General features: G+C 45.3%; 1 protein-coding gene across 15 annotated transcripts in view; it reads right to left on the bottom strand.

Moving 5' to 3' along the window:
* HDAC4 (histone deacetylase 4) overlaps positions 1–16,088 on the bottom strand; it is a 214,683-nt gene that overhangs the window by 31,504 nt on the left and 167,091 nt on the right. For all 15 annotated transcript variants that reach the window (XM_061460072.1, XM_061460055.1, XM_061460048.1 and 12 more), the window contains 3 exons: positions 12,885–13,018; positions 7,029–7,149; positions 3,308–3,354 (listed from right to left, as the gene is read on the bottom strand). In XM_061460072.1, the coding sequence (XP_061316056.1) occupies positions 3,308–3,354; positions 7,029–7,149; positions 12,885–13,018 (302 nt within the window). The remainder of the gene's footprint in view (positions 1–3,307; positions 3,355–7,028; positions 7,150–12,884; positions 13,019–16,088) is intronic.

Here is a 16,088-nt window from a genome sequence, read left to right as displayed (position 1 = left end):
AGGGATGGGGCAGCCACAGCCCCTCTGGGCACCCTGTGTCAGTGCCTCAGCACCCTCACAGGGAAGAAATAAATCTCTTCTTCTTCAAACCCAGGCTGCAAACCATTTGTGGTCAAGCTCATGTCCTAAAGATGCTCTGATCATCACTTAGACCTCATGCTCCTTCACTACCAGGAAACAATCACCACCACAAAGCGACTGCATCCTACTCAAACTTCTCTCAGCACCAGGGCTGCCTCTCCACAACCTTCTCAGCTTTGAAGCAGAAGAGAAAACAGGGACTGATGACTGCTTAGCAATGAGTAATGGTCGGCTAACATGGCAATCTCTAAATAAAACTCCATCAACATATAGAAACCCATCCATATAGAAGAGCTATCTGGCCACCTTGCAGTCTGAAAAGAGCCTGGCAAGCAACAGCAGAAAAACACCAGTTAAACTCTCTCGCTAGAACAATTTGAAATCATTGCATTACACCACAACAAGCACTTTAGCTCCCAGCAGCATTCACATGCTGAAACTTCTCACATTTACGTGACACCTCCTCTTCCACTAAAATCCTTCCTAACTGATGCTTTACCCTCGGCTCTGATTCATTTAAATTCCCTTTTCTGATTTCCTCAAAAAAAGAAGAAATTATATTTGTCTCAAACCCATCTTTGGTGCAGAAAGGAACTTGGTTTTCAGCTGCTCCTGCAAGGCGTGCTCTATGGCTGCACTAAGTTCCCACTACAGGGCTGCTTCCAACAGGTTCTCATAGCAAATCAAATTAAGAGCAGCTTGTCTCACAGTACTGGCATGCTAACAAAGGCTACAGCTTTCCCTCTGCTTCTTCAGTAACCACACCACACCGCTCAGCCCACTTTCTTGACTCATCTCACACTCTGAAAGACAGTATAAAACAGGATGGAAAGGACTCCATGAGCTCACTGCATGGATCTTTGACCCCAAAGGAGATGGTCTATGCTCCAACCCATCCACAGGATGTAGAAAAGTGAAGCACACTATGCTCTAGCCAATGGTTTGGTATCATAGCCTCATTTTCCCTACAAATATACAGCTCAGATGTATATATTATATACTATAGATAATATTGTATAATACTTATATCATATATAATATCTAAATATTTATAGTATAATATTTATCCCCATACCAGTGAAGATGATGTTTTCCTGCACCAACCATGAAAGCAGCACCAGTACACAAACAGTCACTGAGGTAACTGGGGAAGGAAATCCAAGCAGAGCAACAGAAAGCCATTTTAATGAATAAATCTGACTATCACATAGCTGAGGCCACGAGGATGCTCAGGGCCTGGAGCAGCTCCTGTATGGAGACAGGCTGAGAACATTGGGGCTGTTCAGCCTGGAGAAGAGAAGCTGCGTGGAGACCTCAGAGCAGCTTCCAGTGTCTGAAGGGGGCTACGAGGATGCAGAGAGGGACTCTTCATCAGGGACTGCAATGACAGGACAAGGGGTGATGGGTTCAAACTGAAACAGGGGAAGTTCAGGTCAGATCTAAGGCAGAAGTTCTTCCCTGTGAGGGTGCTGAGGCACTGGCAAGGGTGCCCAGAGAAGTGGTAAATGCTCCATCCCTGGCAGTGTTCAAGGCCAAGTCAGACACAGGGGCCTGGAGCAACCTGCTCTAGTGGAAGGTGTCCCTGCCTGTGGCAGGAGTTGGAACTGGATGAGGTTTAAGGTCCTTTCCAACCCAAGCCATTCTATTATTATTAGTAAATTACTGGGTTTAAAAAGCTTTACATAGAAAACATGTGAATTATCCGCTAAGACTGCTAAAGCACTGGGCAAAAGACAGCAAATGGCTTATTTAATAGTGAATATTGAATATTTAACCAGCAAGTTAACTGCAAACTCTATCTTCCTTAGGAGCCTATCAATAATACCAGCACCATGGCGTTTCCTGCCTTGATTTGGGATTTAATGTAAGACTTGTGGGCCCGCGCTAGGCTCAGGCACTGTCTCGACTTGTTACCCTTCAGCCTTCATTTGCAAATGATAATTTTTGCTTTGAATGGCATGCCTGACTGCAGGGCAGAGTAAATGCAACCCTTTGAAACTCCAGCCAAAAATTTGCCATGAATTAGGAGGCTGCAGCATATTTACAATACAGAATGAAATCTCTCCCCGCGTGGCGGTAGGAATAAATGCCGATTATTCTTGTTTTGGGCTTTTCTTTTCTATTCCCCCTCCTTTTTTGACGGGATAATTTTCAAAGCAGCGATTTTGCAAAGACTCAGGAAGAAAACAATTTTGTTTCATTTCCATAACAGAATCCAGACCTCCAAATTCAACTCACGAGCTACAATTATGCCTAAGAACCACCACTGCGAGGTTTCAAACACAATGGCTTTTATTGTCTCTTTTCATTCTTTCCCCTTCCTGCTCTCTGGGATTTTCTCCACTGTCACCCTGCACAGAAACTTTAGAGCAGAAAGTCTGACTTGAAAGGGAAACTTTCAAGCTTTCAGGCTTCAAAGAACAACAACATAAACCTTTGACATAAAGTATTTGCATGGCATTGGGGGTTTTCAGCCTTATGGGAACAAACAATGAGAAAGTTGCTTTATTAGACAGACTCTTGACACATCAAAACTGATGTTTAGCTCTGCTGTGATGAATGGAGGGATATTTTAGTCACCTCCTTCCGAATCCACATGTGATTGTCCTGGAGGTAGATGCCAAATATTGAAGCCTGCAATACCCTTGTGCTACATAACCTGCGAGACATTACATTCGAGGACAGTAATGTAGCCCAGACCCAAACGCAGCAAATTGCTATTTACAGGCACTTCCCCAATACTGTCCTTCAATATCAGTATTTGCTTAATATGTTTTCCACCTGCAGGAGGAGGCAGGCAGCTCTGAAGTACAAATACTGAAGATGAAACACCTACACGGCACGAGCAGCATGAAAAGCACATCCTGCATTCTATGCCGAAAGCATTTTTGGATGTAAAGGTTGCCTTCAAATCTAGTAACCTCTAAGCCATTAAACATGACTGCCTGGGAAATGAGGTTTCTCCTCCTAAAAGCCAGAGATAAAACATGCCTATGAATGTCACACACACTTCAGTGCTCCAAAATAGCTCCAACATCTTCATGCTGCTTTTGAAGAAAGGCACGTGAGGCTGTCGCTGCAACCCCGCACCCCAGGCAGACCCTGTTTATGGGTGACATCTGGTTGCAATTACCCACTGGCTGGAATGCAAAGCAAGGAGTTTTGGTACCAATGGGACTGGGGAGAACAAACAGGACGTTATTTACACATTAAAGAGAGGACTCACCCCGACACCACCGCAAGGAAGCCTGACAAACATCGATGTTAGGGAACCTGTAGGAAAACAACCAAAAAAGGGACCCTGTAAGTCAAGAAGTCAAAGTTCACCACATTTTGCCCCAATCTGATGGCAATGCCGCAAACTTTCCAAACACAGTTCTCAGGAAGCACACAGCCAACCCACTGCAATGCATCCATACACAATGTACACACTTGGGCTTATTTAAAAGCCTTCCCAGTATAAAAGCCTTCTATAAATCACTGCTTTTTATGCAAGGTTTGTGTGCTGTCCTACGTCTCAAGCAGTCATGCTGCCTATAAATGATTGAGATGCTACCAACGACTGCTCAGCATGAACATTTTAACTTCTTTCAACTGAAAGAGGACAGGAAATCATAAACCCACCCTCATTATTTGTCATCAGCTGTTCCTAGGAAACTTTGGAGCACAGGGAAGAGGAAGACAAGAAAATAAACCAGTGGTAAAGCAAAGCAAACGGGTTCCAACTAAGAGTAAAACCAACACTAAAACTTGGGAGAAAAACAGAGAAAATCTGGAGGGCTCATTTTGCATCTGTAACAATTTTCACATCACTTGCAGATGAGCAAATCACCCTCCATGGTTTACAAACCGGTCACTGAAACAAGCACATACTGTCTCACATCCATCACCAACCTCCATGTACGACTTGTGCACTTGCCTACACATCCCAGGCAAAGAGGGAGAAGGAAATCTGTGCGTGCAGACACTGTAAAAGATGTGGAATACACTGCCCGAATTTCATTGACTTGAGACCTATTTAAAGTTAATGGTGAAATAAATTGGTTGAATTGGATTTTTCTCTCACCAAATCAGGTTCTTGTGCTGGTCATGTCTATACTGAAAGAATCAATTCCCTTAAATGCTAAGTACCAGTTTTGTAGAGCATGAATTAGACATGACAGCAGACAGACGCCGCCAAGGACCATGCTGGTGTCAAACGCATTGCAGACACATACATTACCCCCTGTGACTGACAGCAGAGTGAATGCATGTGTATTATTAATCTGAGTGCACAGCAAGATTCACTCTCTGATTAGATCCACATGAAAGTTCTTAGATCATCCTGCCTCGGACCTCCTGTCACATCCTTCACTGCTAATCCAGCCATTACTTCGATATTTATCTTCTTGAAAACAATTTCTGATTGCTCTCTCCAAATTAAAAGCAGCCTTATTTGCCCAAGTTTAAACTTGTTCAACAGGTTCCAAAGCTTTACACTGCCAAATGAGAGATGGATTCCTATTTTCCATCCTCAGACTTCCAAAGGCTTTAGCAACACCTCCAGGGGTAGAGCTGTGCAAGCTGCCTTGAAGGCCACCATGTTCAAATCCAGCCAATAAACCATAGCAAAGCAGATCTTCGTGATGCTCAGGGCCCATTTAGGGGAAAGTAACTTCAACATCAGTGCTGGGCTTCTGTTGAAAGTCTCTTCTATAGACTTTTCTCTTTGAGAAAGGAGTAAGACTCAGAAGTAGGGAGCTACAGGACAAGTGCAGCAGTAAAAGGAATCAGCAGAGCCACAAGGAAGCCAGCTTACAATTCTGAAGCCCCTGACCTATCTACTCCCTTCCTGCTTTCTCCTAAAGAGCTGCTGGATGAAGAGATATCCCCCTTTGCATTTGCAGAAGCTTAAGAAGAAACATCCCCTAGCTTTACAAGCTCTTCCTTTTAGGCTGAGGTCTCTCATGCTTTTTTTTTTCCTTATGGACATATCAAAGGCAAACATGGAGTCAGCCACCAGAGTGGTACATATGTCAAGGCACTCAGGTCTAACAAACTTCTATTTGCATATGTGAGCCTCACACAAAGCTTTGGTCTCAGACTTCAAACCTGCCACACATTTAACCTCTAATGTATTTAAAAGAACCCTGGAAAGCTGGTTTGTAAATTTAAAAGCCTCTTAAACTCTCAACAGGCTGAAGAAGCGGCTGCTTGCAGGCTTGCTCACCTTTGCTCAGGGAGGTTTCCCCAGCACATCACTGGCTGCTCCCCTTGCTCAGCTCCAGCACTGTGGAAGTCATCAAGTTAACAAACTGGTTTTAGGGCCAGCATCACCCTTCCTACCCTGCTTCCAAAGCAGAACTTCTCCCTGGGTGCTGTGCACACGTCTCAGCCAGGTACATGTACAAATCATACACGTAGGGCGGTGATGGACATGAGACAGCGTGTTCTTGTTTCAGGATCCAGTTTATAACTCTGCAGAATTTGGAGGATGATTTGCTCATCTGCAAGCCCAGAAAGTGATGTGAAACCTCTTACAGATGCAGAATGAGCCCTCCAGATTGTCTTGTTTTTCTCAAAGCCTTAATGTTGGTTGTCTTTCAAGCCATCAACTTCTTCTGCCTCGTTGCCTGTCAGCCAAACTGAATGGTGTGAAGTTGTGTGCTCTCCCTGCAAGCTCTGTGCTCAACGCAAGTGTCAGTGTGGCCCATGCACAGCTCAGTGTGCAACAGGACAACAACTGGGCAGTGGGAAGAAGTATTCCATCACTGTCTGGGTAAAGACGGTCATGTGAACTGGCAGTGAGTCCTACTGCTAGCAGCTCAAGGCTAAAATGCTGCCAAGTGGGTTTGGGAAACAAGGTCTAAGCTCAGCTAAGAGCTACTGGAAAGCCCTTTCTACTGGAGATCCTGGGGACCTGACCTTCTTATTAGAGTTTTACACTATCAAGGATATGAAAGCATAAATGCTTTAAACTTTACATATGAATTGTGCAGTTTTTCAGCCAGATGTATCTACTTTTTGTTTCTCTGGATTTTAAAGAGGTGGCAAATTAGCTATAAATACAGTGCTAATTCCATGTTTAACCAACAGGCTAATAGCTTTCCTCTTCGGGGATCTAATGTACATACTGAATACGCTGCAAAATCTTTCCAGCTCTTTTGCTGTGACTACTCCTTCCTGCAGGCCATCAAGTTAATCCTCTTTTTATATTGTCCAAAGTCAAGCTAATCCCAAAAATAAACTTCCTCAGCTTCGAGGTTCCAGAAGTGTCTTTTTGCTGACCCTCACACAAGAACTTCCCAAACTGCCCCTCAAGCTTATCACAAAGGAACAAAGGGAGATAATGATGACTCCACAGAGGTGAGGTGTTGGAATCAACATGGTTTGGTTGCTGGGGGGTGCTGGTTATCTGAACAACCATTCCCTATGTTTTCTGCAGGGAAAATGCCATTATTTTATGACAGATGCAGCCCTGCTTCAGGAAGAGATAGTGTCCAGAGAAAGAGATAAACAATCTTAAGCCAAATCAAATGCAAGACTAAGAGCCCCCTATTATTCTTGCTGTTTATCTATAGAAAATGACAGCCTTTTATTGATGTCTATGCAGCTGGTTGGTGCTGCAGGTCCCTACTATGGTGTACCAGTTCCTACCTAGCAATGGGCAACTTTCTAACATGTAGAGAAGAGTGTCCAAGCATAAAAGAAAACATCTGAATCACCTTTCCTCCTCAAGGGAAACCTCCTTTTAGGTTTTGAAGCATCAAAGTTTTGGCTATCAGGGTTCAGGGATCTACCTGAAGAAAGGGAGGTGTTTCTTGTACTGCTCTTGAGCAGACATTGAATGGAGATGGGAAGGATTCTTTTGGGAACTGCCTGGGGATGCATTCATACTGCTATCACCAAGTCAGTGCCCAGCAGGGCTACAGCAGTGTGAATGCTAGAGGTGAGGAAGGAGGCAATACCTAGAAGTTTCTTGCTGTCCAGTTTCTGTCTGTTCAGAGGGTTTGTGCCGTACAGCAGTGTATGGGCTTCAGAGTGGACTGTCTGCAGCTCTTCTAGAGTTGCTTTCCTTCCACGAATGCACTGAAAGAGGAAAGAAAAGGAGTGATGAAATCACTGATAACTCTCATTAAAGAACTTTTTCCTTAGGAAATCATAAAGACAGCCAGCAAAGAGCTAAAATGGGTTCTTATGTGGAAAAATTGATTGTAAGGCAGATTTTGGTTTAGTCCCTTATTCAAAATATTAGCTTTACATAGAAAGTCATCTTTTTACATAGAAAGCTCAACCAGTTCCAAACCCCTGCCATGGGCAGGGACACCTTCCACTAGAGCAGGTTGCTCCAAGCCCCTGTGTCCAACCTGGCCTTGAACATTGCCAGGGATGGGGCAGCCACAGCTTCTCTGAGCACCCTGTGCCAGCGCCTCAGCACCCTCACAGGGAAGAACTTCTGCCTAAGAGCTCATCTCAATCTCCCCTGTTCTGGCAGGTTAAAGCCATTCCCCTTGTCCTGTCCCTACAGGCCCTTGTCCAAAGCCCCTCTCCAGGTTTCCTGCAGCCCCTTTAGGCACTGGAGCTGCTCTAAGGTCTCCCCTTAAGGAGCCTTCTCTTCTCCAGGCTGAACCAGCCCAGCTCTCTCAGCTTGGCTCCAGAGCAGAGCTGCTCCAGCCCTTGCAGCATCTCCGTGGCCTCCTCTGGATCAAACAAACAACAAAATATAACTAGTTAACAGCAGAACGCTGGAAGGCTCTGAAAGCCTCTTACAGAGGTCTGAGGGTCACCCAAAACATAAGTCTCAGGACTGAGCATCCTGCTGCGCAGCTCATATCCATGCAATCCTTGCAGGATCACATGTACCTCCTTCACTGCCTTCACCTGGGCTGCCTCAAAGCCAGACTTCCACCTTCCTGGAGAAGTTGAAGCTCTAATAAGAACAAAACCTGATGCCTTAAAGGAAAAAAATGGGGGGAAAAAAAGAAATCACGCTCCTCTGAAGAACAGGCTTTCAAATGGGAAACTTGTTCTGAAGAGAAGGTCAAGAGCATCTTGCTCCTGAGAGCTGGTGCAAACCTGTCTGAGGCATAAGACAGCAGAAATCAAAGCCCAGCAGGATGCTCGTGCACTTTGCTCCTCCATTGTGGCATTCCTGCTCTCCACTTCCTCTTTCCTTCCCTCTATGCTCTGCTCCACTACCTAGGCTTCCTGAGGTCAGTGATGAGGCAAAACTGCAGCATCCCATTAAAGAGGCAATAACCACAAAAACCCTAGATCCAAGAAGGGATAGAAATACCTGGCAAATTAAATCCCTCGGGAACTTTCATCCTGTCTTCTTTTTTTTTGTCCATGATAAGCCTGCCTCAATCCCCCCCTTAGAGGCTTTTACAGCTTCCCTCTAACCTGCATGCCAACTCTGTTCCTTTGAACAAGATGTACTGACCCATTTTCAGCTCCTACATTTAGGGGATGTACAGAAATAGCATTCTGTATGCCTTGGTGTTATGTGAAGGCACCAGAAGAACTACAGCCTGTCCCAGTAAGATGCCAGCACTTCCATGGACACAAACAGCTTCAGCTCCCCAGGTCCCGTTTAAAGGAGGTGGCCCTACCAAGACATCCATCCTCTTTAGGAGGGTTCTCAATGCCATCCTCTCCTGCACGTGACACCCATAACTAAATAGGAACTGGGAGTGGATGGAGAACTTCCTTCAGTGCTGCAAGTAAAACATATGCAAAGATAAAGCTACTACTTACTGAACCAAAGCTATGTATTACAAACAGCAAAGCAAACCCTGTCTGGTTAGAAATGATGGTGCTTGAGAGGTTTTTGCACCTTTCTCATCTCCCACCTCATGAGCCACAAACTTTGTCCTTGGCTCTAACACAAGAGATCTGGAAAATGAATTAACACCCCCCACCCCCCGCCCAGAATAAAGTTGGAGAACATATATGGAGAACATATATACAGAGAACATATTCCTCACTCCTGTTCCCAGACCCATCATGACTTGTACCTCAGCCTACAGTTCAGCCTGCCCCCCGTGCTCCTAATTTGAGCAGTTCCTTGTTTTCTAAGAGCTCTTAAGTCCTGATATTCTTACCTTTGAGGCTTTGCATTGCCTTTGGCGCTTGCTTACTCCATATTACACACTCCCCTTTGCCTAACCTCAAGTGACCACGAGCCACACCTTGTCCCATCTGTGGCCCTCCAAAAGCCACAAAGGGCCATGAAAACAGCTACAAGCTTCTCTCCAGAGACTTGACTTCCCATTGCCACCACCTCATACACACTTCTGATGGGAAACCTTTAAACAACACAGCATTGCTGCCAGTGCTTGGAGGTGGACCCCAGTTGAAGATCTTGTTCTTTCCCATCCTGGTTGAGGAGCCTGGGGATTTGGTGACATCCAAAACCCAGCAAACCCTATAGATTTCCTCCTGCTTTTGATGCTGGTGGGAGGATCCCAGTACACCACAAGTGCAGGTCTGCATTTGGGAGGCAGAGTCTTCAATGGAGACTGCCTCAAGAATTGTTGCTTTGAAACTCTGAACGTCCACCAGAGTAATTGCTGTATTTTATAAAACTACTTGATTAAATTGAACTTAATTAAACAAGCAATACCCTAAACCACAGCTGTCACCAACTTTGGACAACTGCTTTCTCTCCAAAGGGACATCTTTAAGCTCGTGCGACTCTGCCAGACTCTTACCCATCACACCATAAATCTGGCAACAGAGACACCAAAAGAACATTCCCAGGAGAAAAGACACCCAGAACTGCTGGAGCTTGCATGAGAAAGCAGAGCTGGGCTTTCTTTCCAGCATGCAGTCATAGGGGAAACAAGAGCTGTTAAGATGAGAGGGATCCAGGGGAGACTCATCTGATCCCACACTGTGTGTATGGGATTATTTCCTATGCTTTTAATCTGTGCCAAGCAACTACTTGCAACCAAGAGAATCGAGCTATACCAGTTCATGGATCACAGCAAACGGCTGCTAAGGAAGGAAGGGGAAACGTGACAATAAGGAAATGACAGAGTTCAAATTGTCCTTTTACAAATATGAATTGCAAGGAATGGATGAAACAACATAAATCACAATTTTCACATAAGGCCCTTGGGTTTACTTAAGTGACTCTTCACATCTGAGGCACAGGGCAAAGGTCCTGCGACAGTGAAGATGTGTCTGTCAGCAAATCCAGCAAAGGACAGAACACAGAATGAAACAGCAGCTCAGCAAACACATCAGTGTTCAGCCTGGCAAAGTTCTGAGTGTTAGAATCCAGGTGTTGCTGCTCATTGCTGCAGACCTACTATTAACACTGAAGATGCTCACCTCTTTCCAAGTGCCAGTAGGGCTGTTATGCAGATGGAGCAGTTCTAATCCATAAAACCCAATGTAGATACCTAGCAGGCTGCATTGGTAGGGAAGTGTCACTCTCCTCATATAAAGACCTCTGGTAAGTTCACACACCACATGCACACTACTGTGGGTAGGGATAGCAGGCACAGCTCATGTTGTCCTGCATGGAGCTTGGCATAGGCAAGAGGGATTTGAAAAAGTAATAGAATTATTCAGTGTAGTCACAATTAATAGGTCAGACTTCAAAATTCCTTTTAAATTGGTCACGTAATGGAGTATGTCCCACAGAATTAAACTTTCACAGAATCCCAGACAGGTTAAAGCCATTCCCCTTGTCCTGTCCCTACAGGTCCTTGTCCAAAGCCCCTCTCCAGGTTTACTGTAGCCCCTTTAGGCACTGGAGCTGCTCTAAGGTCTCCCTTTAAGGAGCCTTTTCATCTGAACCAGCCTAGCTCTTTCAGCCTGTCAACTCAGACTTTCTACATGTCCAGTCTACAGCATTCTTGTCTTTGTGGCAAATCCTTGGTCCCAGGCACTGCCAACAGCTCACGCTCATGCTCTAAACCCAGCAGCAGAGATCACTTGTGTCTAAAAGCTGTCCCCTTGCCATGCAAGTGTGTCTGATGTGGAGATAATCTTCACTGAAGAAAAAACCTATATTGTCCTCTCTGCCTGCTGGTAGAGAGGTTCCAGCTGAGAAGCTTCAGAAAGCCTCTGAAGGGCAGGGAAGTGACCAAAAGGCTTTGCAAACATGGAAAAGAATGACATGGGTCAAGAACAGCAGAAAGTGAGGAAAAGAGAAAGAAGAAGAAGAAAATCAAGACCAAAAGAATGAAGCGTGGAGGTAGAAAGGAGAAGGAGAAACAGAGAAAGGTTAAAGAACGAAATTAATACAGTTAAGTAAGGCTGGAGTAGGAGATCGTGGGTATAAAGGAAAAGCTAACTAGAGAGAGAAATGAGTGCTTTTAGAGCAGCTAGTTAACCTGAGATGGCAGGTTTGACCTTGAGGGAAGGTGGAGAGAAGACGACCCAGGAATTAAGGCAGAAAAGATAACGTCACTGTGTGAGGTATCCCTGCCTGTGGCAGGGGGCTGGAACTGGATGTGCTTAAGGTCTTTTCCAAGCCAAACCAGTCTGGGGTTCTATGGTTTTATCACTTATTTTCTGACAAATAAGGCTGAATGTCAGCAACAAGCAGAAGAGAAACATGGGTGGGAAGCAGGCGAACGTCAGGAACAACTCCAGCTGGAGCACTACCCAAAGTTAAGGCAAATAACAGTTGCCTGGGATCACACAGTGAAGAATTCGCACATCAGACAACATCTACAACACACATTTAAGAGACCAGGCAACTCGCACTGCTCCTGAACAGAGAAGTTAGGCAGCGGTGGGGTACGTTTTCCTTTTGTGTGTCCCAAACAACCATCCCTAAATCCATCGAAAAGGGCCTCCATAGACAGAAACGGGTTTCAGGTTCTTCCGGGCTGTCTGCAGGGCTTGGGGGAACTTTAGCCAGGGGCAGTGCTGCCACCCAGTGGAAGCCTTTTCTGGTTGCTCAGGGAATATTCCCAGCCATAACTCAAACATACTGCGTGCTTCAGGCCCTTCAGATGATCAAAGAATCAATGATTACACACTACCATTAATTTATGACCTCCGCTTTTAGTTATCAATATTAATAGTCATTAACCACGATTATTAGTCATTAATCCTTGTATTTTAGTATCTAAACTTTATGTTCCCCTTGCTCTTAAAATACATCAATTAATTTAACCTCTCGTGATGTGATAGTGCTTAATTACATCCTCCACCCTCATTCTTTTTACAGTAGCTTTACTATAGGTTGACCATTACATACCAAAGAGTATTAATAAAGTTATTAAACCACAGAAATACACACTTATTGTTCCACAGCTTCTCCTTTATGACTGAAGTGATAACAATTAGCACAGTTGCTTCATATTTTGCTCTTGCATTTTGGAGCAACCAAATATAAACACTTGGTTGGGAATTCCAGGACTGAAATTGCAGGACTGGAAATATTTTCAGACCAAAATAGGACTGAAAATCACAGAAGCAGCTTCATGGCATCATCGGGCAAGAGCATTCCCCAATGTTCCAGGAACAGTCAGCTCACTAGCAAAGTACTCCTGACATACACACAGACACAAGCATAAGCAGTCATCGAGGAATGGATTAAATTTAGGCCACATATGGCAAAACACTGCCAAGAGCAGGAGCTATAAAAACATCAATCCAGGATGCAGTGTAAAGTTTGCACATCCAGCGAGCAGTCAACAGCCTGAGCACCAGGCGTGGTACAAACCATCCGGACCAGAAAACAGCCCCCCCACAAATGCTCATAATCCAGCAGCTGGATCAGCCAGACAAATCCAAACTCTCTGTTTTCCCAGCCTCCCCCCAACCACCTCATCCCCTTTGGTTGGTATTTTACTGACCTCACACTTGCCGCGAAGACCCGTCTCCTGCAGCCGGGACCATATGCTCTGGATGCGCCCCGCGTGCTCTGGGTGGCTGTTGGTGTTTCCACAGGTACACTGGTGTTTCAGCATCAAGGTGTCATATACAAGGCCTGCAGCAGAGGTGACAAAATTGCTCTCAGTTAAAATAGATATATAAAGAATTTGCCCTAGATGGAACAAAACCTGCTCTTTTTTCTTTCTATTCAACTGAACAGTTCTAGACAAAGACTCTCTTTTTCCAGGAGCAACCAAGCTCTAAGGAATTAAAAGCCAAGACAACCCCAAACCTGCAATGCTGGCATCGTGTGGAAACCTTCACCAGTTATGGAAAAGAAATTAGTTACCAACATCTCTGCAGGCTGAAGCTGCGAGTGACAGAAGGAGGTGACAACTGAAAGCATCACTCTAAGTACAGGGGTGCTGGTATAGGAACATGATCTAGGAGGGGACTGAGCTGCAACTTCTCTGTGAGGGTACTTAATGTTGCTGCTAAAACCACAGAATCCCAGACTGGTTTGTGCTGGAAGGGATCTTAAAGCTCATCCAGCTCCAACCCCCTACCACAGGCAGGGACACCTTCCACTGGAGCAGGTTGCACCAAGCCCCTGTGTCCAACCTGGCCTTGAACGCTGCCAGGGATGGGGCAGCCACAACTTCTCTGGGCACCCTGTGCCAGAGCCTCAGCACTCTCACAGGGAAGAATGACTCTAAGACTTGCCATTAAAAACCAGAAGGAGCAAGTCATTGGCAGGCATTATGCCTCATTACATAGTTTGTGCTGAAGTCTTTGCATCAACATTATTTGACAACACACTAATTAGGGCTATTAGCACACACTTGGGCATAATTACTCAGCACAATATGTAGGTATTTAGCAGTGTTGTTTCATTTGAATGTGGGAGTCAGGCAGCTAAATCCCCTTGCATTATCAAGTATTTATGGCATGACAACAGCATAAGAAACTTGGATTCATGCTCCAGAGTTGCCCAGATACGTTTTTGGAAGGGGAGTTAGGATTTCATAGCAACGTTCCAGGTCCTCCACAACTGTGCAGTCCCCGTGACAAAAGACCTGGGTTTTTTATGTTCACTCAAGCAAACAAGACATTCCAAATGTTTAAATTATCATAGGATCATGGAATGGTTTGTGCTGGAAGGGACCATAAAGCTCACCCAGTTCCAACCCCTGCCACGGGCAGGGACACCTTCCACTAGAGCAGGCTGCTCCAAGCCCCTGTGTCCAACCTGGCCTTGAACACTGCCAGGGATGGGGCAGCCACAGCTTCTCTGGGCACCCTGTGCCAGCGCCTCAGCACCCAAAGGTCTTGGTAAGAATCCAAGGCCTTCGAATTAGCAGTGAAAGCAGGAGATATTCCCAGATCCCAGTGCTAAAGGTTCTGTAACAGCAAACAGTAGCGTCCTTTGAAATCCCAGTTGAGCACACCTATGCTGTGGCAGGGAATGTGAACCCACCAGAGCTGATTTGCAATGGCACAGCAACCAATAAACAGCACAATTCCAAATGCAGTGAGTTCAAAGGGGCTTGTAAGAAACCAGACTTGGAGAACAGACATGGACACACAGCCTGGAGCCAAGTGCCGTGCTGCGGCATGTACCCAAGCTTGGCTCCAGCTGCAATCACTCCTTGGGACTGAGTGCAGGCATGTTCTGCCACTGAAGAATTTGGCTTTCCCCATGGAGGCAAACCCTGGCATTGACACTTGCAGGTATTCAGCCTTAGGGGAGGTATCTGACAGCTCCTCACTTCCCTGTAGGTGAGAGTGCAAGGGGAAAAGTACCCCAAACCACATTCAGTTCTAGGAAGAGAACAGAGCACTGGCATTGTTGGCTAACCCACTGCCGTTGGGTTCGCCAAAGTTCAGTTAAACAAGATCATGCTGCAAAGCTCTGTAGAGCTCTCCCACATTTGATTCATGGCATCAAACTTCATTAGGAGCTGCTGGGCACTGTAACTGTCACCTGGGGAGAAGCTATAGCCCAAAGGTAAGGCTGGTTATACCCAAGAACTCTGCAGTCTAAGTTCATTTAAACCAGTGCAAGGTCTGCAGTAACCTCATTTCATGTTAACTTGTTCTTCAAGGAAAGTCTTCTTCAGGGGACATCACCCATTTTGATATCTGCTGAGGCACAGGGTGCCCGGAGAAGCTGTGGCTGCCCCATCCCTGGCAGTGTTCAAGGCCAGGTTGGACACAGGGGCTTGGAGCAGCCTGCTCTAGTGGAAGGTGTCCCTGCCTGTGGCAGGGGGTTGGAACTGGGTGAGCTTTAAGGTCCCTTCCAACCCAAACCAGACTGGGATGTGATGATCCTATAACATTTGTTACCCAAAAGAACCCCATGTAGATGTCCTCCTAGATCATACGGGGCTTCATTTGTCTGGCTAACTCATTCACATTCTCTTTCCCAATGATTCAATGGTAACAGCAGAGTCTCAATGAAGTTCTGTGATGCAATCACACGGCCCTCACCACTTCTCTTTTTAACAAACTAAACCACTGGAAAGAAGGGAACTGTTCCAAGTTCCTTCCTGTGGCTGGGGACACTCAGCTGAAGACACACACAGAAAGCAAAGCTCAGTGATTTAAGCTTAAAATACAAACCTACGTTGGCCGTTACAAGGTAAATTAAGTGGTGCTGGAAGCAACCCTCTAAGACATGAGCACAATCATTTCTAAAGGTCAGCACTAAAGCATAACCAACGCGCTTTTCTTGGCAGAGCAAACATATGATTTGAGGTTCAGATAATTACATTGCTCTGCACAGGAGAGAATAAATGCCTCCATCAGAACTGAGAAATACCTTAATGCAGAACATCAGGATAATTTGTGGATCCATTTTTACAGGAGATCAGAGACTGGATAATTGGAGCTATGCAAATTAATGGCCTAACCTGAAAAATCTTATTCAAGTGTGTAGAACAGTACATGCAGAAGTATTCATTAAAGTCAAAGGGGTTACTTGTGCTAGTGAGGGCAAGTTCAAGGACTAGCGTTCTTTCATATGCTAGTAGGAAGGAAAATGAGACGTCATGCTTCAGGACATAAACCTGAGTGCTTGGAGAAGTCAGCAAGGGCACTTATTTTCGCTTTCATGTGGAGTAATGCACATCATGTTTGAGAAGCGCATTATGTTGTCTTCCTACACATACCTTTGAAGTCACAGG

This window comes from Pezoporus flaviventris, unplaced genomic scaffold (genome assembly GCF_033815535.1).
Source record: "Pezoporus flaviventris isolate CSIRO_AGI_PZ_B2104156 unplaced genomic scaffold, CSIRO_AGI_Pfla_v1 ptg000001l, whole genome shotgun sequence".
In the NCBI taxonomy this organism is placed as follows: domain Eukaryota; kingdom Metazoa; phylum Chordata; class Aves; order Psittaciformes; family Psittacidae; genus Pezoporus; species Pezoporus flaviventris.
Note: the sequence above shows the minus strand (reverse complement) of the source record. Positions and strands in the feature narration are given on the sequence as shown.